Source organism: Dama dama, chromosome 10, assembly GCF_033118175.1.
Source record: "Dama dama isolate Ldn47 chromosome 10, ASM3311817v1, whole genome shotgun sequence".
NCBI lineage: Eukaryota > Metazoa > Chordata > Mammalia > Artiodactyla > Cervidae > Dama > Dama dama.
Genome location: NC_083690.1, coordinates 21,081,464 through 21,109,106, shown reverse-complemented (window position 1 = coordinate 21,109,106; position 27,643 = coordinate 21,081,464). Strand labels below are relative to the sequence as shown.

Genomic DNA, 27,643 nt, shown 5'->3' with positions numbered 1-27,643 from the left:
CGGGCCTGCGGCGGGACGCGATTGGACGACGTCGCCGCCGCTCGGCCTGCGGCCTGCTCGCGATTGGCTGAGGCGCCGCCGGGGGTTTGAATCGCAGCCCCGGTCGGGGAGGGTTCTGCCAAAGTGCCACGTTGGGCCCGGCTGCGGCGTGAGCAGCCGGCTCGGAGAGCCGACTCAGGCGCTCGCGCCCGTGCGCCGGCCGTTGGGGCGGTTGGGCGCGAGGGAAGCCGGTCCGAGGCGTGCGCTGCGGGCCGCCCCGTGGCGGCGCCGGCGGCGGCAGCGGGCGGCTGTGGTCAGGCGTCGCGGTGGAGCCTGGGCGGCGGCGCGTCCCGCCCGAGGGCGGCTCTGGCTGAGGGCGGAGGGGCCGGCGGAGAGCCTGCGGCAGCGGCTGAGGCGGGCCGGCGGCGGCGGGGGCCGCTGCCCCCAGAAGAGCCGTCCGAGATGCTGGCGGAAAACCTGGTGGAGGAGTTTGAGATGAAAGAGGACGAGCCGTGGTACGACCACCAGGACCTCCAGCAAGGTGAGGGTGCTTTCGCCAGGCGGGGCCTGGCCAGGGCAGGGCGGCTGCCAGCTCGAGACTTCACCTCCTGGCCGCGAAACTGTTAAAAAGTTGATTTTGCTTGGGGCCCACCGACGCCAGGATCTGGGAAGATCTGGCGCTCACCTGGCGTTGGGACTGTCGCGTCTGCTGGTCCCGCGCGGGAGGACTCCGCTGCGCGGGCCCGGGCTCCTGCGCGGTCATCAGCATCCCCCATCGTCCCCGCCACTACTGCGTGTCCGGAGCTGACCGGGCGCCAAGCACCGTTTGGAGCTCTCTCCGGGGATTAACTGATTTAATCCCCACGGCGTTCCTCGGAGCGGAGAGGGGTGGCCCCTTACCGGACTGCCCGCGTCGGGGAGGAACCACCGCCGGTGCTCCCAGCCGGCGAGTGTGAGCAGCTGCAGGTGGTGGGCCGGGGGTAGCAGTGCCGTGTGGCCGGAATCGCGCACACATTTGATCCGCACAGTAACTCCGTTGAGAGAGTAACTCATATTGTTCCCCTTTTCCAAATGGGTAACGCGGATGCTACAGCGGCCAAGTGACTTCCCACCAATGTGGGACCAAGTCGTTCTTTTTGTTTTTTGGGTTTTTTTTTTTTTTTTTTTTTTTTGACTGATTTTTATTGGAGTATAGTTGATTTACAATACTGTGTTAGTTTCTGCCGTAGGGCAAAGTATTTTTGAACCCGCACACTCAGAATGAGGAGTCGTCCTAGTCACTGCTCAAACCCCTATCTCTTCTTCGCCACCTGGTTTACAGCTTTTTCAGTTGGTCTTAGACGGGATGGGGGTGGGGGGGGGGGCTACTTATGCGTTATTTACCAGATGCCAAGTGAATGTCTTTCGCTTTGCCCCCTAGCTTTTTAACAACAGGCATCATTCCTATCTTGGCCTGTCGTGGATTTCCTGTCTCCTGAGAAATTTTTTTCAGGCATCTTCTCTTTCAGCAATTCTGTTAAATCAACTTTTTCAGCTCTCATCTGGCATAAAAAATTAACATCTCATTTAGTTGAATATTAAATGACCATGATGTTTGTTCATGCTAACCATTGAACTTAGGGGGGAAAAGAATGTAGGCTTAAAAGACTCAGGAAAGAAACATAAGGAACTCTTTTGGGGGAAGGTGATTTCTTAAATCAATATGTTGTGGCCTGTGGCTTAAATCAGAGTTTATATAGTCTTTGTATAAGTCAAAGTTTATGTAAGTAATTATGCTTACATAGTCTCTAACCTATTCAGTGGCTGCAGCGCAGTATTTGCCATCATATTCACAACATCCACAAGGCAGATTTGTCTTACGTTTTAACCTGTTTTCAGAATGCCCCAGAAGGATTGATGGCCTAGTTTGATACTTTCTCCAGAATTTATGAGGCAACTATTTTGCAATTGCAACCTTTCTCTATAAAGAAATGAAGCAGTTTGCCCTGTAATCAAAACTAAATATTTTTCTTTACTGTATTTAGAAAGTGTAGTTCTGTACAGTTTTTTTTTTTTTTAATCTAGCACAGTACTTAGCACATAATAGAAACTCAATTTTAACATTTGTTGACCTGAACTAAGGCACTCACACAGGATTATTGTTTTCATGGCTCTCTTCCACCAGGCATGTTAGTCTACACTGCACTTTCCCCCTGTGGGAGGTTGTTAGGAACAACCACTTGTAATATTTCAACTTACTGAGGAGCAAATGCAAGATGTTGAAGTTAGACGTGGGACTCTGTAACCTCTGATTGAAACCAAGTCATCAGGTGTGCAAATTTAATGAAATCTTGAAGCGCACAGGTCCAAACTTCCTAGTGCCAGTTTCCATTTGGAATTTGGTCTGTTCTTTTCAGAGGACTTTTACGTCTTTTATCACAATGGACTTTGACATAATCCTGTGTGTCATAACCAAGTGTGTGGGGTAGGAATAGATGTGAAATTCCAACAATCACAACTGTGAATTTGGCCTGTGAAAGACTGAAGGCTACAGTGTGAATAGAAGGGTCTCTTTGTCCCACTTTCATTACATTATATGTTAACTCCTAAACTTCTAATGGATCTTTTGTTAATTTTTGAAAAATTGTGTTTATTCTGTGCGAGGTGTTCATTGAGGCCCTAGGACTGCAGAGCCTGTCCATAGGACAGATGGGATCCTACTCATTTACTAGGAATCTGTTGACTGGAGGTGCTGCCTCCTGGTGTGCCCACTACAGTGCTTGGCAGTGGGTGGGCCCTCACTAGATAATTTTGCTGCTGAGTAAGGTTTGGGAGCAAGTCTGTCCTCTTAGGCTGATAAGCAGATCTGGTGGGATTTTATCAAGTGCAGACACATGTCTGTTCATTTTTTAACATCCTCACTATTAATTTTACTGAGAGCCTTATTTGTAGAGAGTTGCTGAAACAGTTTTCTAAGATCCTGTTCTCAGTCGTAGAACTACAGTTTTTTTTTTTTTTTTCCTTTAGCAATAGAAGCATTACTTAAGTAGGTTGAATCTCTTTACCAGAGTTTGCTTGGGGCATTCTTTGTAAAAATTAAAATTGTTGAATGTTTCTAACCTCAGAAGGCTGTGGCCTACCATTCATACCTTTTTAGAAACATGTGAAACTGTGCAGGCAGAAGAAGAAAACCCGTTGCTTTTATAAAATACTTTGAAGAGAACGTCTTTTGTCAGAGGGCTGAGTTGACAAAGTAAGAATACTGACTATGATCTCTGTGAGTAAGATCCTTTCTGGGACAGCAGGAGCCTTCTCTATAGGTAATGATGGTGCTTGCTTTGAAATGTGCCCCTGAGAACGGGTGGAAAGACTTCAGAGACTGGGTTTTCATTTAGACCAGCTGCTGTTGTAATTGTCGTCTGGCGAGCTGTGCGAACCTAGAATAAGGATTTGGGTGTAGATCAGCAAATGAAATCTTAGTTTAAATTAAGATTTCTGCTTTTTAAGATGAGTACATTTTCCATCTGAGCAACGAATTTGCTGAATCACTGTTTGGAGGGTCATTAAAACTGACACCATCATTTTTCTTGATGTTTATATTCAGTTTTTTTGCTTTCCCAATTATAGTAACATCGGCAACAGGAGTTACACAGCAGCATCACCAGATGACGCGTTTGGTTTTGTAAGAGGAAAAACTTTCAGCCTTAATGTTATTGAATGAATGCTAGAGACTACAGCTAACATGGGAATATGTCATCCTCTTTTCAGAAAAAAACTGAAGAAAAATGTAATAGCAGTGAAATTTAAAGATTTCAGAATTCTGGAAAGAAGATCTTTTAAAAAAATCTCCTGACTACTAGAGTTAATTTTACCTAGGGCATAGGGCTGAGTAGACTATCTGTTTAAAGCTAATAGTTCATATTGTTAAAATAGATTATTATCACTTGCAAAGACTGATTAGTGGAAGAATACTAAACATGAAGTACTGAAAGTTGCAGTTCTCAAGCCTGCAATAAATCTGTGGTATTTTTAGTGGTTGCCTACGCCAGTTCAATAGGATTTAGAAAAGACAACCTCTTAATGAAAATCCTTGTGTAAAGTGAGACGAACAGGTGTATAAGGCTTCAAAACTATATTGTGTCCTTTTCTTTTGTGTGTTAAGTAAGAATAAAGGACATTGAATATTCTCCCATTCCCTCCACAAATTATTTAGAAAACCTTCTTGGGCTTACTGCCAGCTTTTGGCTCCTTTTGGTAATGGAAGCCAGATGCTACACAACAGGAAATAAACTTTTTTTTTTTTTAAAGACCAAAAAAGACTTTTGTCTTTAAACTAACAGATGAAGTAATATCCTATTATACAGTGTGACTTCACAGACGCTTTCTTGTAGCTGAGACTTGTTTTGCCAGAATTCTATCCTACACATTCTATGAAATATTTAGGAGACTAAGACTTCAGGTTACTGAGCCAGGCTGGGGTTTTGTTTAACTCAAAATAAGGATTGCGATAAGGACAAGTCTCAAATTCTTCTCTGTTTGATATTTACTGCAAGAGTGCTATACTTGGCATCTCTTCTGTGGCAACAGGAAAGGTGCCCCTGGCTGATATTTAGTAACATAGGTAGTTTCCTAACTGAAGGAAATAGCTGTAGATGGTCTCAAATTAGTCTTGCTTCTGGAAGAGGTTTTGGCTTAGGTTTTGACTGCTGGGTAAGAATATCTTTGGTGAGTCTCTGGTCTTTCCCACTGAGGAATTACTCACTGCTTTATAGCAGGCCAGGAGAGACTTAAGTAATGTCTAGGTAATGTTTGCTTTGTCCTTAATAATTCAGCATGGTGGTTCCTTTGTGGGGCTGTGTATACACATTACACACCCTATGAGTGTAAAATAATTATTTCTGGAAATCTCAGCTGTATGTAGTTCCTTTTTCATCTAGTGAAAACAAGATAGCAACTTGCCTGGGGTTGTATATGCTTTCCCTGGTGGCGCAGGCAGTAAAAGCCGAAGAGCTCAACTCGAGTTTCTCATTGTCACCTAGGAAAACAAGTAAAAAGACTGAGGTACTCTGTACCTTAAACAGAGAAGTATGGGGACATCTCTGTCAACAGATTTAAAAGTGTGTGGGTATGGATAATAGAGAATTGTGTTGAGGGTGAAAGTTAGAATCTGTTGACAGTGGTTTCTCTTTTGCTTATTATGACTCACCACGTGGAATTGGTCAGATCACTTCTTAGCATCTTTGTGCTTCTCATTTGAAAATCTGGGTTAACTACCTTGAAAAGATATAAAAGATTAATGTCAAATGTTTGCAGTGCTGAACAGTTTGTAAAAGGTTTCGATGTCTTGTGAATACAAGATATTTCATAGACTTGGTGTGAAAATCTTAAGTACATTAATAGACATTGTTAATAATTAAAGCACAAGAGAATGTATTTTAACACCAATCTACCAACAGTATACTGTTTCATTTTAAATGGGTGTAAAATGTTTTAAAATGAGCTGGAGTGGTGTTTCATGGGTTTTGCTGCTTTGTTTTTTTGCTTGTGAAGGAAAACGAACCAACCACAATGTTAATAATGCCCTCAAATGGCCAGGTAACAAAAGTTGCTTTTTAGTAACCACTTATTCTAGGTTAAGTTCTAATATTGGTTTAATGAATTAAATGTTAAACCTTGTTTGTCAACCTCTAAAAATTGTTTTAAAATCATATGTGGTGAGGTTCCCTCTTTTGATAATAAGTGTGATAAGTATATTTTTCAACACTGAGTGAAATGACTTTCCAACATACTTAGAATAAAATCTAAACTTTCCACCATGGCCGATGATACTTCCTGTCACCTGAACCGTACCTGCTCCTCCAGCTCCCACACCACTCTCCCCAGTGAGCTGCTGTCACGCTGGCTTCATGTTGGGCTGCTGTTGTTCAGCCGCTTGGTCGTGTCCAACTCTTTGCGACCCCATGGACTGCAGCACGCCAGGCTTCCCTGTCCCTCACCAACTCCCGAAGCTGGCTCAAACTCATGTCCATCGTTTCGGTGATGCCATCCAACCATCTCATCCTCTGTCATCCCCTTCTCTTCCCACCTTCAATCTTTCCCAGCATCAGGGTCTTTTCAAATGAGTCAGTTCTTCGCATCAGGAGGCCCAAGTATTGGAGTTTCAGCTTCAGCATCAGTCCTTCTATTGAATATTCAGGACTAGTTTCCTTTAGGATGGACTGGTTGGATCTCCTTGCAGTCCAAGGGACTCTCAAGAGTCTTCTCCAACACCACAGTTCAAAACCATCAATTCTTTGGTGCTCAGCTTTCTTTATAGCCCAACTCTCACATTCATACATGACTACTGGAAAAACCATAGCTTTGACTAGACGAACCTTTGTTGGCAAAGTAATGTCTCTGCTTTTTAATATGCTGTTTAGGTTTGTCATAACTTTTCTTCCAAGGAACAGCGTCTTTTAATTTCATGGCTGCAGTCACCATCTGCAGTGATTTTGGAACCTAAAAAAAATAGTCTCTCACTGTTTCCCCATCTATTTGCCATGAAGTGATGGGACCGGATGCCATGATCTTAGTTTTCTGAATGTTGAGTTTTAAGCCAACTTTTTCACTCTCCTCTTTCACTTTCATCAAGAGGTTCTTTAGTTCTTCTTTGCTTTCTGTCATAAGGGTGGTGTCTGCATATCTGAGGTTATTGATATTTCTCCCGGCAATCTTGATTCCAGCTTGTGCTTCATCCAGTACAGCATTTCTCATGATGTATTCTGCATATAAGCTAAATAAGCAGGGTGACAATATACAGCCTTGGCATACTCCTTTCCTGATTTGGAACCAGTCTACTGTTGCTCCTTGATCTGCATACATATTTCTCAATAGGCAGGTCAGGTGGTGTGGTATTCCCATCTCTTGAAGAATTTTTCACAGTTTGTTGTGATTCACACAGTCAGAGGCTTTGGCATAGTCAGTAAAGCAAAAGTAGTTGTTTTTCTGGAACTCTCTTGCTTTTTTGATGATCCAGCGTATGTTGGCAATATGATCCTGGTTTCTCTGCCTTTTCTAAATCCAGCTTGAACATCTGGAATTTCATGGTTCACATACTGTTGAAGCCTGGCTTGGAGAATTTTGAGCATTACTTTGCTAGTGTGTGAGATGAGTACAATTGTGCGGTAGTTTGAACATTCTTTGGCATTGCTTTTCTTTTGGATTGGAATGAAAACTGACCTTTTCCAGTTCTGTGGCCACTGCTGAGTTTTCCAAATTTGCTGGCATATTGAGTGTAGCACTTTCACAGCATCATCTTTTAGGATTTGAAATAGCTCAAATGGAACTCCATCACCTCCACTAGCTTTGTTCATAGTGATGCGTCCTAAGACCCACTTGACTTTACACTCCAAGATGTCTGACTCTAGGTGTGTGATCACACCATTGTGGTTATCTGGATCATGAAGATCTTTTTTGTAGAGTCTGGCCACCTCTTCTTGATATCTTCTGTTTCTGTGCTTCTGTTAGGTCCATACCATTTCTGTCCTTTATTGTGCCCATCTTTGCATGAAATGTTCCCTTGGTATCTAATTTTCTTGAAGAGATTTCTAGTCTTTCCCATTCTATTGTTTTCCTCTATTTCTTTGCTTTGATCACTGAGGAAGGCTTTCTTATCTCTCCTTGCTATTCTTTGGAACTCTGCATTCAAATGGGAGTATCTTTCCTTTTCTCCTTTGCTTTTCGCTTTGCTACTTTTCACAGCTATTTGTAAGGCCTCCTCAGACACTTTGCCTTTTTGTGTTTCTTTTTCTTGGGGATGGTCTTGATCACTGCCTCCTGTACAATGTCATGAACCTCTGTCCATAGTTCTTCAGACACTCTATCAGATCTAATCCCTTGAAACTATTTGTCACTTACACTATATAATCGTAAGGGATTTGATTTAGGTCATACCTGAATGGTCTAGTGGTTTTCCCTACTTTCTTCAATTTAAGTCTGAATTTGGCAATAAGGAGTTCATGACCTGAGTCACAGTCAGCTCCTGGTCTTGTTTTTGCTGACTGTATAGAGCGTCTCCATCTTTGGCTGCAAAGAATATAATCAATCTGATTTCAGTATAGACTATCTGGTGATGGCCATGAGTGGAGTCTTCTCTTATGTTGTTGGAAGAGGGTGTTTGCTATGACCAGTGCGTTCTCTTGGCAAAACTCTGTTAGCCTTTGAGCTGCTTTGTTTTGTACTCCAAGGCCAAATTTGCCTGTTACAGCAGGTGTCTTTTGATTTCCTACTTTTGCATTGTATACTTCCATTGTATAACTCTAAGTGATTTGATTTAAGTCATACCTGCATGGCCTAGTGGTTTTGCCTACTTCAGTTTAAGTCTGAATTTGGCAATAATTGTTCATAATCTGAGCCACTGTCAGCTCTTGGTCTTGTTTTTGCTGACTGCACAGAGCTTCTCCATCTTTGGCTGCAAAGAATATAATTAGTCTGATTTCAGTATTGACCATCTAGTGATGTCCATGAGTAAAGTCATCTCTTGTGTTGTTTTAAGACAGTGTTTGCTATGACCAGTGTGTTATCTTGACACGACTCTGTTAGCCGTTCCCCCTCATTCATTCCTGTACTCCATGACCAAACTTGCCTGTTACTCCAGGTATCTCTTGACTTCCTACTTTTGCATTCCAGGCCCCTATGATGAAAGGGCATCTTTTTTTGGTGTTCATTCTAGAAGATCTTGTAGGTCTTCACGGAACCATTCAACTTTAGCTTTTTGGCATTAGTGGTTGGGGCATAGACTTGGATTACTGTGATGTTGAATGGCTTGCCTTGGAAATGAACAGAGATCATTCTGTCGTTTTTGAGATTGCAACCAAGTACTGCATTTCAGACATGAAACTATGAGCCGTTTTGGGCCGTATAGCGTGCCAATTTCTTTCCCGTCTTAGGGCCTCTTCCTGGCGTTTATGTGGTAAGATCCTCCTCCTTCAAGCTTTAGCTAACACATCTTTTAAGAGAGACTTCCATCGTGACCTCCCTTTCTAAAATAGAAAATCCTTTGTGCCTTATCATAAAACCTGGAGGTGTTCCTTTCTCCTCTTTCACGTAGCACATCCAGTTGATTAACAAATCTATTTAGCTCTACTTTCAAAACACATCCAGTATTTGACTCCTCTACTCATCTCCATCTCTGCCACTCTAATCTACGCCTCCATGATCGCTCGCCCAGGTGACTGCAGTATCCCTGTCACCCTGCCGCCACCTTAGCCCCTATTGGCCAGCTTACCCCACAGCCGGAGTGGAGTGGAGCTGGTCAAAAGCCTTCCCATGGTTCCATTTCCTTCGGTGAAAACCAGCATCTTGATCTCCTTAGTTTGGCTTTAACAAGCTGGCCATCCTTGGAACCCCTCTTTGTCTCCTGCTGCCCCAGCCACAAAATACACACAGACGCACGCAGTGTGCTCAGGCCTCATTGGCTTCAGTCCTTATTATCGCCAGTCATGCTTCCTCCCAGGGTCTTTGCTCTTCTTCTGCCTCTGCCTCGAATGCTGGTCCCCTCAGTAGATCTATGTGAGTCACTTACTCAGTCCTTCACATCTGGAGTCAAATATCACCCTTGTTGCCTGTTCTTAAATTTCAACCTCCCACATCCATACCCTTCCTTCCCTCTTCCTTCCCCCTCTTTTTTTAAGAGCATTTTTTGCTGTCTAGTATACGTTTCTTCCTGCTGTTTCTCCCATGAGAGTATAAGCTCCATGAGGGCAGGGAGTTTGTTAGCTGAGTTCATTTGTATATCCCCAGAATGATGTCTGGTATTATTGAATATATGCGTATGTGTATGGATAAATAGTGTTTATCACAGTTTTCAAGTTTATTTACTTATTCGCTGTCTGACTTCCCCTGTAAATCTGGGAGTGTCAGGAAAGCAGGAACTTAATCCGTTTATTCAGCATTCTAGCCAGATCTTAGGATGGTGTCTAGCAACAGGCAGCAGTACAGTTTGTGTGATAACTCATAGCTCATACTTTCATTGCGCTCATACTTTCATTGCGCTGTGGCAGTCAGCAACGAAGTCATTCACTTGTGAATCAATGAATACTAATAATAACTTTGCCTGCATACTGCTGCTTAGTTCGTAAAGTATTTCCTTGTGTATTATTTCATTTGATTTTCACAATCATATTGACAGGACAGTCATCTCTCTACACAAGAATACTAAATGTAGGGATGCTTAAAGTCACTCTATTTAAAGTGTTCACCTGGTAAATGGCAGTCAGAAGTGAACTCCAGATTTTCCTACTCAGTTCAGTGCATTTTCCACTGTTATCAAAGGACCGCTCCAATTTACTATGCAGAAAAGTGTTTCAGGTACCTATGTTAGAACTATTGTCCTTTTTTGTATCTGTGAATTTTTGTTTCTGGGATTGTGTGTAACAAAGTAATGCTGTCATACACGCACATATGCCTAAGAAGAGAGAGTGTTGGAAAGTGAGGTTTAAAATGGAAATATGGTTCTTATTCTTAAATGAAAGTACGAGCTCTGACTGAGTTATCACACAAACTGTTCGCTGCTTTGCTTAGCTGGTTTGCTCATCTTGCAGAAGGAATGAAAAGAAATAGAAAAAATGAGAGAGACCTGCGGTAGTGTTCTTATCACTGATGTCATTTTCCTTTTTTTGACTTAATTTTTAGTACACTGAGGAGGCCAGGTTCTGTAACACACTTGCTTTGACAGTTGCATTCATAGCAGCCAAATTCATGGGAATTTAGGTTTGCCTGTACTTTGGCAACTAATTATGATCTTGATGTCACAATGCTGAATGATCATTCCTAAACAAATGAATACACCTCCATAAAGTACATCACTATTCTTGACGTCTTGTCAGTAAGGGTACATCGGGAGTACAGAACCTGGTAAAGACCCCATTGTCACTGAACTTTAAGTAGAATCCGGCTTCCTTCTGTGCCATTCCATCTTCCATTGGGATCTGACTTAAACTTTATATGTTGGGTTGGGTTTCGGTTCATTCTTATTTTAGGCCCTGGCTTCTGTAAAATGTTGAACTGAGATCATTTGCACTACCCTAATAAGATTTGCTTGTTGTGCTAGATCTCCAGCTTGCTGCTGAGCTTGGGAAGACATTACTGGATCGAAACACAGAGTTAGAGGATTCTCTTCAGCAGATGTACACAACCAATCAGGAGCAGCTACAGGAGATTGAGGTAATTTACTCAGCACGAGAGTTACTTTTGAGGTATTGGCTGTCTCTGATCTTATACCAATTGTATTCTACTAAAGTAACACTTGCAATTAAAAGTAGTGTTTAATTTATAATGTAGACTTTTTTGGTATGAAGAACCATGGAAAGTGTATAGAGGTTGATTTTTACTGTCTTTAAGCTTTCTCAGCACATAAATCTGCTATGATGAAAGACATTTCTCTCTACCCACTTGAAGTATACTTAGAAATAAATGGTCCAGTATTTACCAATATGTGAAGCAAAGTAAAGCTGTGAATATTACATTTAGTTTTTTATTTTTTTCTTTTAAAAAAGAATTATGCAATTTTTAAGATATGCAAAGAGGTACAAGAGAAAAATACAGTGGGCACCCTTGTACCCACCAACCAGACTGAGAAAGAAAAAACTGTCTGTTGAGACTCCCTCTGTAAACCCTGCCTGGCTGCATCCCCTCCCCTTAACCAAACACCATCCTAAATTTGATGAAAAATTTTAAAATTGTAGTACCTGATTTCATAATACGAAAATGCTAGCTTAAGGCTTTAAAATGGAAGTGCTATCTTGTAAATGGTCCTTTTAATGTAGCCCAACTATGTGTAGGCCAGGTGACTATAAAGATGATAGTTATGGATATTAACCAAACAATTGTCTATCAGAGCATTTCATGGCCCAAACTACGCTCCCCCCTTAAAAAAGTCTTGCACTTAAATTGTAACTCCTTCCCCTCAAATTGATACAGTAGAACCAGGACTCTTATTATAAGTCTATGTGCAGGAAAATGTAGAAGACCTTAGAACACAGAAACCATTCATCATGGTCAGAACTTACTAGGCTCTAATTATATACTGAACCAGGTGTTAGAAATGCAAAGTAGAATGACATAGTCCTGGACTTCAATCGAAATTACAGATTTCAGTTTTTGAATATGAATAAACCTGTCATTAAAACTAAGACAAATTTATCATGTCAGTATTCTTACTGTTATATAGGGATCATAGTTAAGATGCATACAGTAGATTCCCCTACCCCCTTTTCAGGATTTATGAATTTAGCCAATGATGTGACAAAATATGCTTTTATAATTCTAGAAAGGTGTACCTTGTAATGATATTGAAGTCATCAGCTATCATTTTAAGTATTTTCTATATCAGAAGAGCATAGAACTTTCCATACCAAAATTGAATTTATTACCCATAGAATTGCACAAAAACCTAAAAATGCAGGAAAACCAGGCATTTTTAAACTGTGATATCCAAGTGTCATACATGGTCAAGAAACTCATTCCTGTTTTGTTCCATGGACTTTGTTTTTCAACTGACTGGAAGATTTCATAGAGTGGTCCCAGGGCATATACCTGAAGATTATCATGTACTGTGGGGTACATTTATTTGAATTTGGGTAGAAACATAGTCTTAACACCTTGTATTGGTGTTTTCCCTGAAAGCACCTACAAATCACCATAACTAAATATTGTAGTGAATACTTATTTTAGCACGTCTGCCAAAAACAGATTTTAAAAGTCCAAATATTTATATAATTAGGGAATGATGCCTATTTGTTACTGTAAGGATTACAAACACAATTGCTTTATGATCTAAGTTACCTGTCTTTCTACTTTTGTTTTCTGTGGTATTGAAGATGATTAAACAATTAAAAGAGATCATTGACATTCTGAAAAAAATCCAGAGATCTTTGAGATTCTCCAAATCTGTAAATAACACTCCACTATCTAATGTCTTCTGTGAGATTTTTTTTTCTTTAAAAAATGTTTGTGCTCAAGCTTTCACACAGATGTGTTACTGTGGCCCCAGCAGTCACCTCTCACCAACCCCTGATTCTTATAAGATATTGAAAAGGATAATAGAAATGAAGTATCCAGGTCAGACCTTAATGATTAAATAAATATACAGTCAACTATATGTATTAATATAAAGCTAACTGAATAAGTTTAGCCTGGAGTACTTCCAGAAACATTATCATAGATCTCTTGTTTCTGTAATGGAGCACATGGGTCCAGTGGTTCATAGACCAAGTGTTGTAGTGTTCAGCATTTTACTCTTTATCCAAAGCTATTTTTTGAGTAAGAACAAAGATTTCTTCTCTTTAGACATCTTAGATTTCTTCTCTGCCATTATGGTTGACTTTTTTCTTTCTTTCTCTTTATAAATCGCTTCCTGAACATCAGTAAGGAGTGGGATGAAATGGAGATGAAATGGCAATTCTGTCTAAACCCACTTAACAGCCAGGGTCCTCCTACAGACTAGACTTACTGCCTGCTCGATTCATACCTGTGCCCAGGCAGACTTGCAGATCACAACAGACTTCCACGATCTCTATCCAATAGTCTATACCAAGGATGGCCTGAACACGCTTGTAAAAGTAACCAGGCAGCTGAAGAACCTAATTCTCTACTAAATGAAGACCCATGCAGTATGTATAGTGTCTCTTATCGTTATACTCTTGAAGAGCCCCCTAAACTTTAGAAGGACTCTTCCTTTAATTCAAACCTGATGTCTTTTTTTCTCTTTTAAGTAAACTTAAAAAAAAAAAAATATACGTACAGAAAAGAGCACAAATGCTAAGTCTGTAGTTCAGATGATTTTCATAAACATACCCTTGCAGCCAGCAGCCAGACGAGAAATGAGAAAGTGGGCTTCCTGGGGGCTCAGCAGTAAAGAGTCTGCCTGCCAGTGCAGGAGACACGGGTTCGATCCCTGGTCTGGGAAGATCCCACCTACCGTGGAACAACCAAGCCTTGTGCCACAGCTATTGAGCCTGCGCTCTAGAGGCCAGATGCCGCAGCTACTGAGGCCCGCTCACCTAGAGCTTCTCAGGCTCTCGTGCAGCAAGAGAGGCCAGCACAATGAGAAAGCCATGCATTACTGCTCTCTGCAACTAGAGAAAAGCCTGTGCAGCAACGAAGACCCAGTACAGCCAAAAATTTAAAAAATAATAGATAACGTTATATTAAAACAAAATGAGCATGTTATCAGCTCTTCCAGTCACCACCCCCACTAAGCAGCACTCTAATACCCTTAGATTAGTTTAGCCTGTGTTTGAACTTTACATAAATGGAGTCACTTGTACAAGTTTTAAACTAACTTTTTAGAATGTTCATTGGAAATTTTCCTGATTTGAAAAGTAATACATGATCATTTTTTAAATTTAGAAAATATATTGAAAACCAAAAAGGAACCTCTCTACCAACCCAGAGAAATTTTAAATCAGCCAGAAAATAGTCCTGGAACAAACTACTCAAGAGTGGATGAAGAAGGATGAGGAACTGGTGAAAATACTAGGATAAAATCCCCAAAAATGTGACTCATTATGGAAATAGACAACTGGGAAACTGTCAAAGGATATTTTCTCAGTAGAAATACAAGTATGCTTTCAAAAACTGTTCGTGGGTTTCAAATAGTCTTCATAAAAATTGATCAGTATTTTATTAGGCATTGTGTTTTTTTTTTTTTTTAAAAAAAAGATTAAATAAGCTTTGAAAGTAATGATTGGCTCCAGAGAGGCCTATATATCCTGTGTGGCTTCCACTCAGCATCTAATTTTTCAAGATTCCAGAGCAAGTTTTTTTTTCTTGGCTGAAGAGAAGGAGAGAAGCTTTGGAGAATAATGAGATCTGACACCATCAAACACGATTGGATTCTCTTAAAGTTTCTGACAGTTGTGTGAGCAGCCTACAGCCTTGAGTTTTTGTTGCTTCTCTTCTTGGAAACCTGCCTTATCCCCACAGGAGTCAAAGGAGTCTGGCCTTAGGGGCCCTTATTTCAAGAGCTCATGTCTTCCTTGAAAATTTTAAAGCATTTTGTGCTTCCCCTACTACTTTTATCAATATTCTACTGTATATTATACTTATTTCTTGATTAGTTTTATTCTCCTTCTCTCCCCGCCCCACCTTACCTCCCCATTTTCCACTGCAACTTTGAAGGCTGTTGCTGTGTTTATTCATGGTCTTTCAAACATAGTAGATAATCAATGAGTACTTGTTCAAATCAGTATCTTAACAGAGATAAGCAGTTTGCAAAGCACTTCCAATAGTTCCTAAATGTTTCCAACTCCGGAGATTTTGAAAGGAAGTGGAAGGAGCTCTGACCTCAGTGTTAGAAGATTCAGACTTAAACCCTCAATTCCATAGCAAATAGCTAGACTTTCAGTTCAGTTCAGTTGCTCAGTCATGTCCGACTCTTTGCGACCCCATGGACTGCAGCACGCCAGACTTCCCTGTCCATCACCAACTCCCGAAGCTGGCTCAAACTCATGTCCATCGTGTCGGTGATGCCATCCAACCATCTCATCCTCTGTCATCCCCTTCTCCTCCCACCTTCCCTCTTTCCCAGCATCAGGGTCTCTTCAAATGAGTCAGTTCTTCGCATCAGGTAGCCCATGTATTGGAGTTTCAGCTTCAGCATCAGTCCTTCTATTGAATATTCAGGACTAGTTTCCTTTAGGATGGACTGGTTGGATCTCCTTGCAGTCCAAGGGACTCTCAAGACTCTTCTCCAATACCACAGTTCAAAAGCATCAATTCTTTGGTGCTCAGCTTTCTTTATAGTCCAACTTTCACATGCGTACATGACTGCTGGGTAAACCATAGCTTTGACTAGACGGACCTTTGTTGACAAAGCAATGTCTCTGCTTTTTAGTAAGCTGTCTGGGTTGGTCATAACTTTTCTTCTAAGGAGTAAGTGTCTTTTAATTTCATGACTGCAGTCACCATCTGCAGTGATTTTGGAGGCTAAAAAAATAAAGTCTGTCACTGTTTCCACTGTTTCCCCATCTATTTGCCATGAAGTGATGGGACCAGATGCCATGATCTTAGTTTTCTGAATGTTGAGTTTTAAGCCAACTTTTTCACTCTCACTTTCATCAAGAGGCTCTTTAGTTCTTCTTTACTTTCTGCCATAAGGGTGGTGTCATCTGCATATCTGAGGTTACTGATATTTCTCCTGGCAATCTGGATTCCAGCTTGTGCTTCATCCAGTCCAGCGTTTCTCATGATGTACTCTGCATATAAGTTAAATAAGCAGGGTGACAATATACAGCCTTGATGTACTCCTTTCTTGGTTTGGAACCAGTCTGTTCTGGTTCCAGTCAGACTCCTTTGTTAGTCAGACTCCTTTGTTATTCCGTGTCCAGTTCTAACTGTTGCTTCCTGACCTGCATACAGATTTCTCAAGAGGCAGGTCAGGTGGTCTGGTATTCCCATCTCTTGATGAATTTTCCACAGTTTGTTGTGATCCACACAAAGGCTTTGGCATAGTCAATGTTTTTCTGGAACTCTCTTTCTTTTTCGATGATCCAGTGGATGTTGGCAATTTGATATTCTAAATCCAGCTTGAACATCTGGAAGTTCACAGTTCATGTACTATTGAAGCCTGGCTTGGAGAATTTTGAGCATTACTTTGCTAGCATGTGAAATGAGTGCAATTGTGCAGTAGTTTGAACATTCTTTGGCTAGATTTTAGGCAATGAATTACCTCTCAGATCCTGTTTGCTCTGCTGTGTAATGGTGATAAGAATGCTTGCACGACATTGGCACAGGGCTGTTCTGAGGCAATGAGACGATATATACACATATATATGTATATTTTGGACAGTATGAATTGTTGCACTGTTGGTCCGTGTTTCAAGAATTTTAGTAATGAAAGAACCTTAATTCTGAAAAAAAATAAATCCTTTTCAATTACTGGAAAGTAGATCTAAATTAGAACAAGCAAAGCTTTTAATAATGAGATTATAAGTGGCTTTTATTTTCATATTTCATACTTTTTAAATTTTTCCTAAATTTCCTCCAAGGGAAGTGTAATATTTTAATCGGGAGAGAGGTTTTTCAAAGGTAGTGGGAAACATTTCTTCATTGTTGTAGAAGGTCATTTTGATACTAAATTCAGAGGAGTTGGGCTATAATCTTTAATATAAGGATAATCCCAACACTACATAAAAGCCAAATTTCCATTCCATTCTTTATGAGTGTTTGGCTGTGTCTATCTTTTCCAGCATTCCAGGTCAGGGTTCTACAGTTGCAAATAGGTGTTAATGTAATCCTTCTGGCCTTTTTCAAAGATTTGCCTCAATTGTAAAGACCCCCTACTTACAGCTTTTTCATATAACCTGAACCTTACACTCCTAAAAGGCATATACTCCTTGAGGTGACATTCTGTACATATTCTAAGACATTTAGGAGACAACCTACGGAACTTCAACTCTGATACTCTTGCCTATAAGGTAACATTTTTGCCTATGATTTTGCTACCCCCATATTCCCCTTCTGCCACTGTTTTGCTTAAATATCCCCTCATCACTCTCCCCTGTTTAATATGGCAAATACTTGGGTACTCAGGCTCTTTTTTGGCACTTGAATTTTAGGATCTCTGCAGTCCAGGCAGATTCATTTGAGGCTGTGATCAAAGATTCTGAATTGAAAAAACCAGAACTTAGGAAGCATAGCCATGCCTTTAAATGAAGGGTAGAAAATAAGCTAACCCATTTCCTTATAGAATTGGAAAAATTTGATTAAGTACTAATTTGAAGTTTTAGAGGCCAACCTTAAAGCAATGTCTGACTACATGGATTCTGATTCTCTGGTCTCATATCACTGCTTGCTGAGAGGGCTAAACATTTTTCTTAGAAGTTGCTGACGAGTTTAGTCAGACTCCTTTGTTAGGTAACCTATCACAGAGTCTTGGAGAAGTGAAGGACTTTTCTGATTAGCTTTGATTTAATAATAATAATAAGATTAAACTCCTACTACATGAAAACGAGCTCTCTGCCATTCTTCAGATTGTCCTTAAAGCCAAGTCATCAAAGACCAAAATATCACAAGTTCTTCCTAAATGGTTTCATTGTGTTTTCCCACACCCCACAGGTTTTTATATATCAAATAAGGGGGACCTACTGTAGTTTTCTAAACAGTGTCTTTGTACTTATTTACATATTGACTTGATCCTTTTATACTGGCCACAAATCTAATTTAAACATTGTATCTTTAAAAGCGTTCAATATCTTGGGGCCCATGTAAGAGAGACTGGTTAAAAAAAAGTCTGTTTCAGATTACTGGGGCATAGCTGTGCCATGGGGAATAAGTCCAGTAAGTCTGGTCTTTGCGTCAGGTGGCCAAACTATGCTTCAGCTTTAGCATCAGTCCTTCCAATGAATAGTCAGGATTGATTTTCTTTGGGATTGACTGGTTTGATGTCCTTGCCGTCCAAGGGATTCTCAAGAGTCTTTTCCAGCACGATTTGAAAGCATCAGTTCTTTGGCACTCAGCTTTCTTTATGGTCCAACTCTTACATCTGTACAGGACTACTGGAAAAAACCATAGATTGACTATACAGATCTTTGTTGGCAAAATGATGTCTCTGCTTTTTAATATGCTATCTAGGTTTGTCATAGTTTCCTTCCTCAGTCATGTCCAACTCTTTGTGACCTCATGGACTGTAACCCGCCAGGCTCCTCTTTCTTTGGAATTTTCCTGGCAAGAGTACTAGAGTGGGTTGCTCTTGCCTTCTGCAGGGTATCTTCCCAACCCAGGGATCAAACCCAAGTCTCCCACATCTCCTGCATTGCAGGCAAATTTTTTATTGCTGAGCCACAGGGGAAACTCTACTTGAGACCTTATACTTGACATAAAGTAGCCTGCATAATGTCTGCAGCTGTTAAACACATTTCTATATTCTTAATCTTTTTTCCACTCCAGTGCTGAAGAGATTGAACACATTCCCATCAGTGACAGGAATCCACCAGGACATTGCCAGCCAGAAGGAAGGATAAAGGGCACACTTCTAGGAGACGGGATTGAGGGAGTGAAGTAAACAGGCTTTCACAGGGTCTATGCCTTGTGCTCATTCCCTCTCATTTGATACTTTCAGTCCTACAAAGTGAAAGTCCCTCAGCTGTGTCCTACCCTTTGAGACTCCATGGACTATACAGTCCATGGAATTCTCTAGGCCAGAATACTGGAGTGGGTAGCTTTTCCCTTCTCCAGGGGATCTTCCCAACCCAAGGATCAAACCCAGGTCTCCCACATTGTAGGTGGATTCTTTACCAGCTAAGCCACAAGGGAACCCCAAGAATACTGGAATTGGGTAGCCTATCCCTCCTCCAGGGGATCTTCCCGATCCAGGAGTCAACCGGGATCTCCTGCATTGCAGGCGGATTCTTTACCAACTAAGCTATGAGGGAAGCCCCTTCAGTCCTACAAGGTAGGTACTAACTGATCCACAATTCATTTTTAATTCTGAAACCAAAAAGCTCTGTAAAAACAAGATTTTTTTTTTTCCTCAAGTGCAGCAAATTCATTTGACAGCAAACCTTCACCTGAACTCGTATGAGGCTTTCTGTAATCTTTACTCATACTCTTTGATGAGAATATTAAATCTTGATTACAGGGTGTTGCCCAGCCCTCACCGAGGATGGTATAAAGTGTGTGTGGTCTTCCTAAAATTCAAAGAATTTTCCAAAGCATTCTCAGCCGAGAGTTTCAGGGTTATGAAAAGGTATGAGAAAGAAGTGTTTTCTCAACACATTGCTACTGAACTGTGTAACTAGATTTGAAAAAGACCTCATACACTTTTTTCAACTCTGCCACACTGCCATTTAAAGAGCCTGTTGAAAGTCATATAGCCTGTTCTTTGAAAGAAGTCAGTTAGCTTTGCAAATACTTAACAGATGTGTCTGAGAATCCTCGAGAAAGTATTTTTAAAGTTGTGTCTTTGGTCTGTTATCATTTGGTCATTGGTAATGCTTCAGACTTACCTTTTTCTCTTTCTGGTTGTGCCCCAGAGAAATATTATGACTGTTTCATTTGGAATATATACAGTGTTTCATAGTCTTCAAGCAGAGTCCGGTGGCAGCGGGGGTGGGGGGGATGCCGGGGGTAGGGAATCAAAGTAATGTGACAGTGAGGCATTAAAATTGTGATTATTCCCCTTTATCCTCGGCCCGTTGGAAAGCACCCTTAGCAAAATAAATAATCTGGCAGATTTCTCACAAACAAGGAGGATTATGGTGACAGCATTCTCACAGAATTAAAAATATCTTTGAATAATATTAAGTTTTAAAGTATCTTTTTCTGATTAAATCAATATTTTTTTCCCTATTCTTTGTCCAGAATATCTCACCTAGAAGAAAGAAATCAAATATTTTTAAAGCAAAAATCATCTAGAATCCTCCCTTTTAGGCTTTCCTTATTTCTGTAGAAGATATTTTTGCTTAAACTTGGATCGTGTGTTCCAAGCTTTTTCTCTTGTGGGATTATCATGTCTTGCTTAGATTTTCTGTCAAATATTAATTTCATGCGTGTCTTGTGCTTTGTAAGAGTAGACCAGCCTAAAATGTATTGGTGAGCTTTAGGGGAACTAAACATATGAAGGATGGCCTGTACTCATTTCCTTTTAAGAAAAGTAGTTTAATTGAGATTTGAAGTTCTTCATTTCATAAAATAAACTTGTGGTATTATGGTAGAATGAAAAATACATATTACCTTTGTCCCCATGTCCTAAATCCCTTGGAATTTCCTGAATGATAGAATGAGACGGGTCGCCAGAGGAGCCGACACATGATTAGAGGGTTAGGACTTTCAGCCTAGTCCCCAGCCTCCGCAGAGGGGACAGAGGCTGGAATCAAGTTCGTTCACCAGTGGCCCATGATTTAATTAATCATGCCTGTGCCATGAAGCTTCAGTAGAACTCCGAAAGGAGACTAAGGGGTTTCCAGGGAGGGTGGTGCATCTGAGAAGAATAAAGCTGTACTTGTAAGTAAGTCCTTTTCCCAAGCTCTGCGAGTTGTTTTAGCAGATTACTGAACCTGAGGGGAGGTCATGGGAATTCCCAAATTTATAGCTGTTTGGTCGAAAGGACAGGTAGTCCCTAGGACTTACCTCTGGTATCTGAATGGGGGGCGGTTTTGTGGAACTGAGCCCTTATCACTCCAGGTAGTGTCAGAATTGAAGTGAATTGCAGGATACATTCTGTACTATGCCGGGAATACTGCAGGTATCTTGTGTGTTTAATGTGTGACCTGGTCACAATTATCTCTTCCAGTATCTGACCAAGCAGGTGGAGCTTCTGCGGCAGATGAATGAACAGCATGCAAAGGTTTATGAGCAATTAGATGTCACAGCGAGGGAACTGGAAGAAACAAATCAAAAGCTCGTTGCTGACAGCAAGGCCTCACAGCAAAAGATTCTGAGGTAACTTTTTTAGAATCCATTGAAGAAGCCCTAGGGGAAGTTATTTAGTATAAACTAGAATAGAACATGGCTGTAGTGGGTTCAGGTCAGTATGGGGTAAGCTTTAATTTAATTCTCTATGGAGAATAGAGATTAAATAGAAGTCTTTTCCAATTACAAAAGCCCAGTTTGAGTGGTTGGCAACTAAGCTCTCCTCACCGCGTATGCCTTTAATTTAATATGACAAGCTGCAATTGGCTTCTGTCTGTTCCTCACAGTCTGACTGAAACAATTGAATGCCTGCAAATGAACGTTGATCACCTCCAGAGCCAAGTGGAGGAGCTGAAATCATCTAGCCAGAGGAGAAGGAGCCAGGGGAGGCATGACCAGGAGGAATCGGCCCCCAGCGTCTCGTCTCTGAAAGAGCTGTATGACCTCCGCCAGTAAGAGCACCTTCCATTTGCAAGCAGGAGAACACCTCGTGTCACTGGCACGTTCTGGACCCCGTATATTAAAAGTACCCTTTGAGGAAATGCCACTAGGCTATTAGACCTCCAGTGGTTTGAACAAAACCACTTAAACATACAAGTGATAGTTTTTGTCGTTGTTGTTGTTTAGTCCAATTGAAATTTCAGTAAAACAAAATCCAGGCAAACAGAAACGTTTTTTGTTTTTTTTTTTGCCTGCAGAAAAGCCTTTTACAATTTAGACTTTGGAGATTGAATCTTCATTTAAGAACTGTTTTTTGAACACCTGTGGTAAGGCAGATGTATGCCAGATGTAAGGAGTGGTGAGCAAAACAGACACAGTTCCTGCCCTCATGGAGCTTTCGGTCTCAGGAAGAGGCAGGTAGCAAATAAGTACAGTTACAAGTTGCCCAGGACTCTGACCAGGAGACAGACCAGCTCGTGCATTTGGCGGGCCTCAACTTGACAGTTCATCAGATCGCAGTCAGGCCTGATCAGAAGCTCTAGGTGTGAGTAAAAGGCTGTTCAGGTGATTCTGATGTATGTTCTTGGTTTAAAATCACTGCAGCAATGGTTCTTAATCTTAGCTGCATCTTATGAATCGTAGGAAGAGCTTTAAACAAAACAAACCCTGTAGTCCAGGTGGCAGACCCCCTAGGTCAGAGTCTATGGGGGTGGGACCCAGGCATCAGTATGTTTTAGGACTGCCCAGGTGATTCTAATCTGCAGCCAAGACCGAGCACCGCTGGCTGTCCTGATCTCCTTGAACAGCCCCAGTCATAGTCTTTGGGAATGGATGTTCTGTAGCATTTTTAATGTTTTTTAAAAAATTAATTACAAAAGTTGTCTTTTCTTCCATGTGCTAATTTGTCAGCCTCACACATTCATTTTAGCCACTGCTCTAGGGTGGAACAGGCAAAAAATCAGTCACATCACAGCTCCTCAAAAATAGGTAGTTGGAAAAAAGTCATCAGCCTCCCTCTTTGCGTTCTCAGTCGGCCTGTGTAAGAGTCTTTCAATATTTCCCCCAGGCACTTCGTGTACGATCATGTGTTTGCCGAGAAGATCACTTCCTTACCGAGTCAGCAAAGCCCCGATGAGGAAGAAAATGAGCACTTGAAGAAAACAGTGACAATGCTGCAGGCGCAGCTGAGCCTGGAGCGGCAGAAGCGGGTGACCGTGGAGGAGGAGTACGGGCTGGTGCTGAAGGAGAACAGCGAGCTGGAGCAGCAGCTGGGGGCCACGGACGCCTACCGCGCCCGCGCGCTGGAGCTGGAGGCGGAGGTGGCCGAGATGCGGCAGATGTTGCGGGCGGAGCATCCCTTTGTGAACGGGGTGGAGAAGCTGGTGCCCGACTCTCTGTTCGTCCCTTTCAAAGAGCCCGGCCAGAGCCTGCTGGACGAGATGCTCCTGACCGTGCCCGAAGCGCTCAGGAAGCCCCTCAAGCGCAGCAGCAGCGAGACGGTGCTGAGCAGCCTGGCGGGCAGCGACCTGGTGAGGGGCCACGAGGAGACCTGCATCCGCAGGGCGCGGGCGGTGAGGCAGAGGGGCGTCTCCCTGCTGCACGAGGTGGACACCCAATACGGGGCCCTGAAGGCGAAGTACGAGGAGCTGCTGGGGAGGTGCCAGCGGGCGGAGGGCGGCCTGGCCCACAAGGCCGTGCAGACCTCCCGGGCTCCGGCCAAGGACCCGGCTGCCCCGAGCGCCCAGCCCGAGCCCGGCCCCCGCAGCTGGGGCCCGGCCTCTGTCAGCCCAGAGCCCGTCAGCTCCCCCACCACCTCGACGCCGCCAGAATACAGAGCGCTTTTTAAGGAGATCTTTAGTTGCATCAAGAAAACTAAACAGGAAATAGATGAACAGAGAAGCAAATACCGGTCTCTCTCCTCTCATTCCTAAGTGAACCGCCAGCTCCACGACTCACTGGCCTGCTTCCTGTTTGTTACCTCTCTCTCCCACTCACACAAGTGTGTGTCGACCCCAAAGCCTGATGTTGTTCCTGACGTTGGCCTCCTTGCTTTGCTTATTTATTAGCAAATGCACAGAGTGAGGAAGGAAGGTGACTCCTGGTGGCAGCTGTGTAATCCAGTTCGTTTAAGCACCTCAGGAAATCCCATGACAGACTGGCCTCTGGCTAGCGTGATGATTAGGTTGCAGTTCCTCGAAAAGCCCCAGAACCAGTGGAGGGAGGATCTGTGCCCCTGGAGAAGTAGGCCTGGAGTAACTGTAGTATATAGTATATATAATATAGTGTATATTATATAGGGGAAATGGCAAGAGTTGAAACAAAGCTAATGCAATTCCTGCTGCCTTGCTTAACTTCTCAAAACTATGTAGAAGTCAGACGGCTGCCACATGAAAAGGTCTTTCACAAACACTGTTGGATACTGTGAATTCGTGAAGAATGTTCAGGAGAAAGCAGGGGTCTCATCCAAAGCAAATGGCATTAACAAATACTCCAAGCCTTTGAGTTCGTTACATCTACTACCACTGGAACTGTGACTGACAGGTAATCCTAATACATCTCAGTCCAGCTGAATACCAAATTGAAATGGCAGTCTCTGGTTAGCCCAGTTAGCTTGTTAGCAGAGCCCTGGAGGGCCTTCTCCCCACATTCAAATGTTTGTACTCAAAAGCTGTAGTGGATAGGCAAATCATTCTTTTCTTAAATTCACACTAAAGGGGCAAGATGAAACCCTCACCCCCACTGTGTTGTCTGAGCTGGCTAGCCCGCTGGTCTCAAGCTGCTCCTACTCACTTCCTACCATTCCTGTACATGTTTGTGACTTGCTGCAGAAATTCCTATCTGCCACTTTATTAAAGTGTTGATGTCTTGACTGTGGAAATACACTTGTCCTCTCACTTGCATACTTTTAATTTAAAACTATTTAAGAAAACTGAGGTTCCATTTATTGTATATATTTTTCTAAAAACCAAATAAAATTACCTATGAAAATGAACAAATGGATCAATTGCTTGTTATTTCAATCTTAAGCCATCTCACTGTTATTACCAACTGTTTACTTTTCTTCTTTCAACAGAATCTCTCTGGGAAGAATTGATAGTGATTTTTTTTTTTCCATTTCCATTTTTCCCAATCTTTGGGATTGTGTAATAGTACAAATTCTGCTCATATTAATGTTCATTAAAGTTACTATATGATTTAAGAGTTTTATATGCTGTATATAATTTTCACTGTTTTAGAAATGTCAGACTCGGTTCTAAATTAATAGCACTTGGCTAGTTGAGTCTTAAAACATTTGATAATTCAGTTATAGGAAAGACACTTTAGAATGTTCAAATGTTAAAATGAGCATTGAATCTAATTTTGCACAAGGGCAAAGCTGGATTAATGGGTAAAACATTATTTCTTCAAACAGTATAAAGAGTTTATAAAGTGAGCTGTCTCATCTTCCCTGGCCCTCTGACCTCCCAGCCCTGGTCCTGTCCGGTTACCAGTTTATTGGTGTATCATTCCAAACTATTCTGTGCTTAGATTAGTACATGAGTGTGCTTCTATCACCCCATATTTTACAATGAGCGTCTCTTGCATCTTTACTGAACCATGCATATTTAAACTGTGTATTTTTTTTTAATTTATTGTTGTGTCGTTGATTTACAGTTTTGTGCTAGCTTCTGGTGTACAGCAAAGTGATTCAGTTACACATGTACATATTTTTATATTCTTTTCCATTGTGGTTTATTACAGGATATTAAATATAGTTCCCTGTGCTATACAGTAGGACCTTGCTGTTTATGCATTCTGTATATAATAGTTTCCATCTGCTACTCACACTCCTAATCAATCCATCCCTCCTCCATCCCCCCACCTCCTTGGCAACCACAAAGTCTGTTCTCTGTGTCTGTGAATCTGTTTCATAGATAAGTTCATTTGTGTCATATTTTAGATTTCACATGTAAGTGATATGTCTTTCTCTTTGTGACTTAGTTCATTTAGTATGATAATCTAGGTTCATCCAGGTTGTTGCAAATAGCATTATTTCATTCATTTTATGGCTGACTAGTATTCTGTTGTTTACATATATCCACCCCATCTTTATCCATTCATCTGTTGATAGACATTTATGTCTTGGCTATCATAAATAGTGCTGCGCTGAACATAGGGGTACATGTATCTTTGCAAATTAAGAGGTTTCTCCAGATACATGCCCAGGAGTGGGATTGCTGGATCATATGGCAACTCTATTTTTAGTTTTTTGTGGAACCTCCATAGTGACCGCACCAATTTACATTCCCATCAACAATATAGGAATGTTGCCTTTTCTCCACACCCTCTCCAGCATTTATTTGTAGGCTCTTTAATGATGGCCATTCTGACCAGTGTGAAGGTGGTAGCTTATTGTAGTTCTGATTTGCATTTCTCTAATAATTACCAGTGTTGAGCCTCTTTTCATGTGCCTGTTGCCCTACCAATAAACTTTATGACCCTTGCCAAACTAATAGAGGAAAAATGGTGTTTTCCTTATTGTTTAGTGTTGCATTTATTAATAAGGTTGAATAGCTTTTAATCTGTTCAAAGCCATTTTTGCATTGCCCTTTGCCTATTAAAAGAGCTCTAGTATTTAGGAAATTCACTTTTGCAGTTAGATATTACATGCTATTTATCTTTTTACCTTGTTATGGAATTTTGCAAAATAAGATTTTCATGTAGTTATAACAATCTTTAAACTCTTTCTTTTTGTGCTTGACAGTTGTTTGAACCATCTGAACTTCAAGTTTTCTGGTTTTTTTATTGTGGTAAAAATGCACATAATTAATATCTGAACCACTTTTAAGTGTACAGTTCAAACGTGTTAAATACATTCACATTGTTGTGCAACCATCAAGCACCATCCATCCCCGTAATTTTTACTCTTTAAAACTGAAACTCAGACTTCCCTGGTGGTCCAGTGGTGAAGAATCCGCCTGCCCCTGCAGGTGACATGGGTTCAGTCCCTGGTCCAGGAAGATTCCACATGCCTCGGGCAGCTGAGCCAGGGTGCCGCAGCTACTGAGCCCTGTGCCTAGAGCCTGTGTTCCACAACAGGAGAAGCCACCACAAGGAGCCCCCGCACCACAACTAGAGAGTACCCCTGCTTGCTGAAACTAGAGAAAGTCCATGTGCAGCAATAAAGACCCAGCAGAGCCATTAAAAAAACCAAAACTGGAACTCTACCCATCATATAGTAACTCTGGGAGCCAGGATCAAAATGGTGGTGTAGGACCCTGGGCTCGCCTTGCCCAACAAACTCATCATGACTACAACTACATGGGCTTTCCTGGTGACTCAGTGGTAAAGAGTCAGCTTACCAATGCAGGAGACACAGGTTCAATCCCTGATCCAGGAAGATCCTACATGCCAAGGAGCGACTAAGCCCACGTGCCAACCACTGAGCCCAAGTGCCGTCATTACTGAAGCCCACGCACCCTAGAGCCTGTACTCCACAAGCGAAGCCTGTGTACCGCAACTAGAGAAAAGCCCACGCAACAGCAAAGACCCAGCAGAGCCATAAATAAATAAAAATATTCAAAACAACAAACCTACAACTACATATAGGAATAACCAGAAGACAGCAGTGTGGCTCTCCCAGAACCAGGCTGTAAAAAAAAGAGAGAAAATACATATAGTCTTGTAAGAAGGGAAAAGTGATATGGTCTGAACCTGCAACCCCAGCGGGTGACCCAGAAGAGGGGATGTCACAGGGCAAGCCAGGGGTCCGCCCTGGGCAGCAAAGGGTTCAAGCCACATATTAGACACCCCAGCCCTGGGGCCCAACACCAAGAAGATGAGCCTCATTAGGGAACTTGAGGGCTGTGAGTAA

At 41.8% G+C, this 27,643-nt stretch overlaps 2 protein-coding genes across 2 annotated transcripts in view; one reads left to right on the top strand and one right to left on the bottom strand.

Annotated features, from left to right (window-relative positions):
• LOC133063218 (transmembrane protein 180-like) overlaps positions 1-971 on the bottom strand; it is a 39,131-nt gene extending 38,160 nt beyond the window's left edge. The window contains exon 1 of the mRNA XM_061152340.1: positions 880-971. The gene's annotated coding sequence lies outside the window, so the exon portion shown is untranslated. The remainder of the gene's footprint in view (positions 1-879) is intronic.
• On the top strand, positions 340-24,785 carry CDR2 (cerebellar degeneration related protein 2). Its single transcript, XM_061152998.1, has 5 exons — positions 340-520; positions 11,048-11,160; positions 21,230-21,378; positions 21,636-21,800; positions 22,856-24,785. The coding sequence occupies exons 1-5, from the start codon at positions 442-444 to the stop codon at positions 23,718-23,720; spliced, it is 1,371 nt and encodes a 456-aa protein (XP_061008981.1). The 5' UTR covers positions 340-441; the 3' UTR covers positions 23,721-24,785.
• Positions 24,786-27,643: the final 2,858 nt, after the last annotated feature.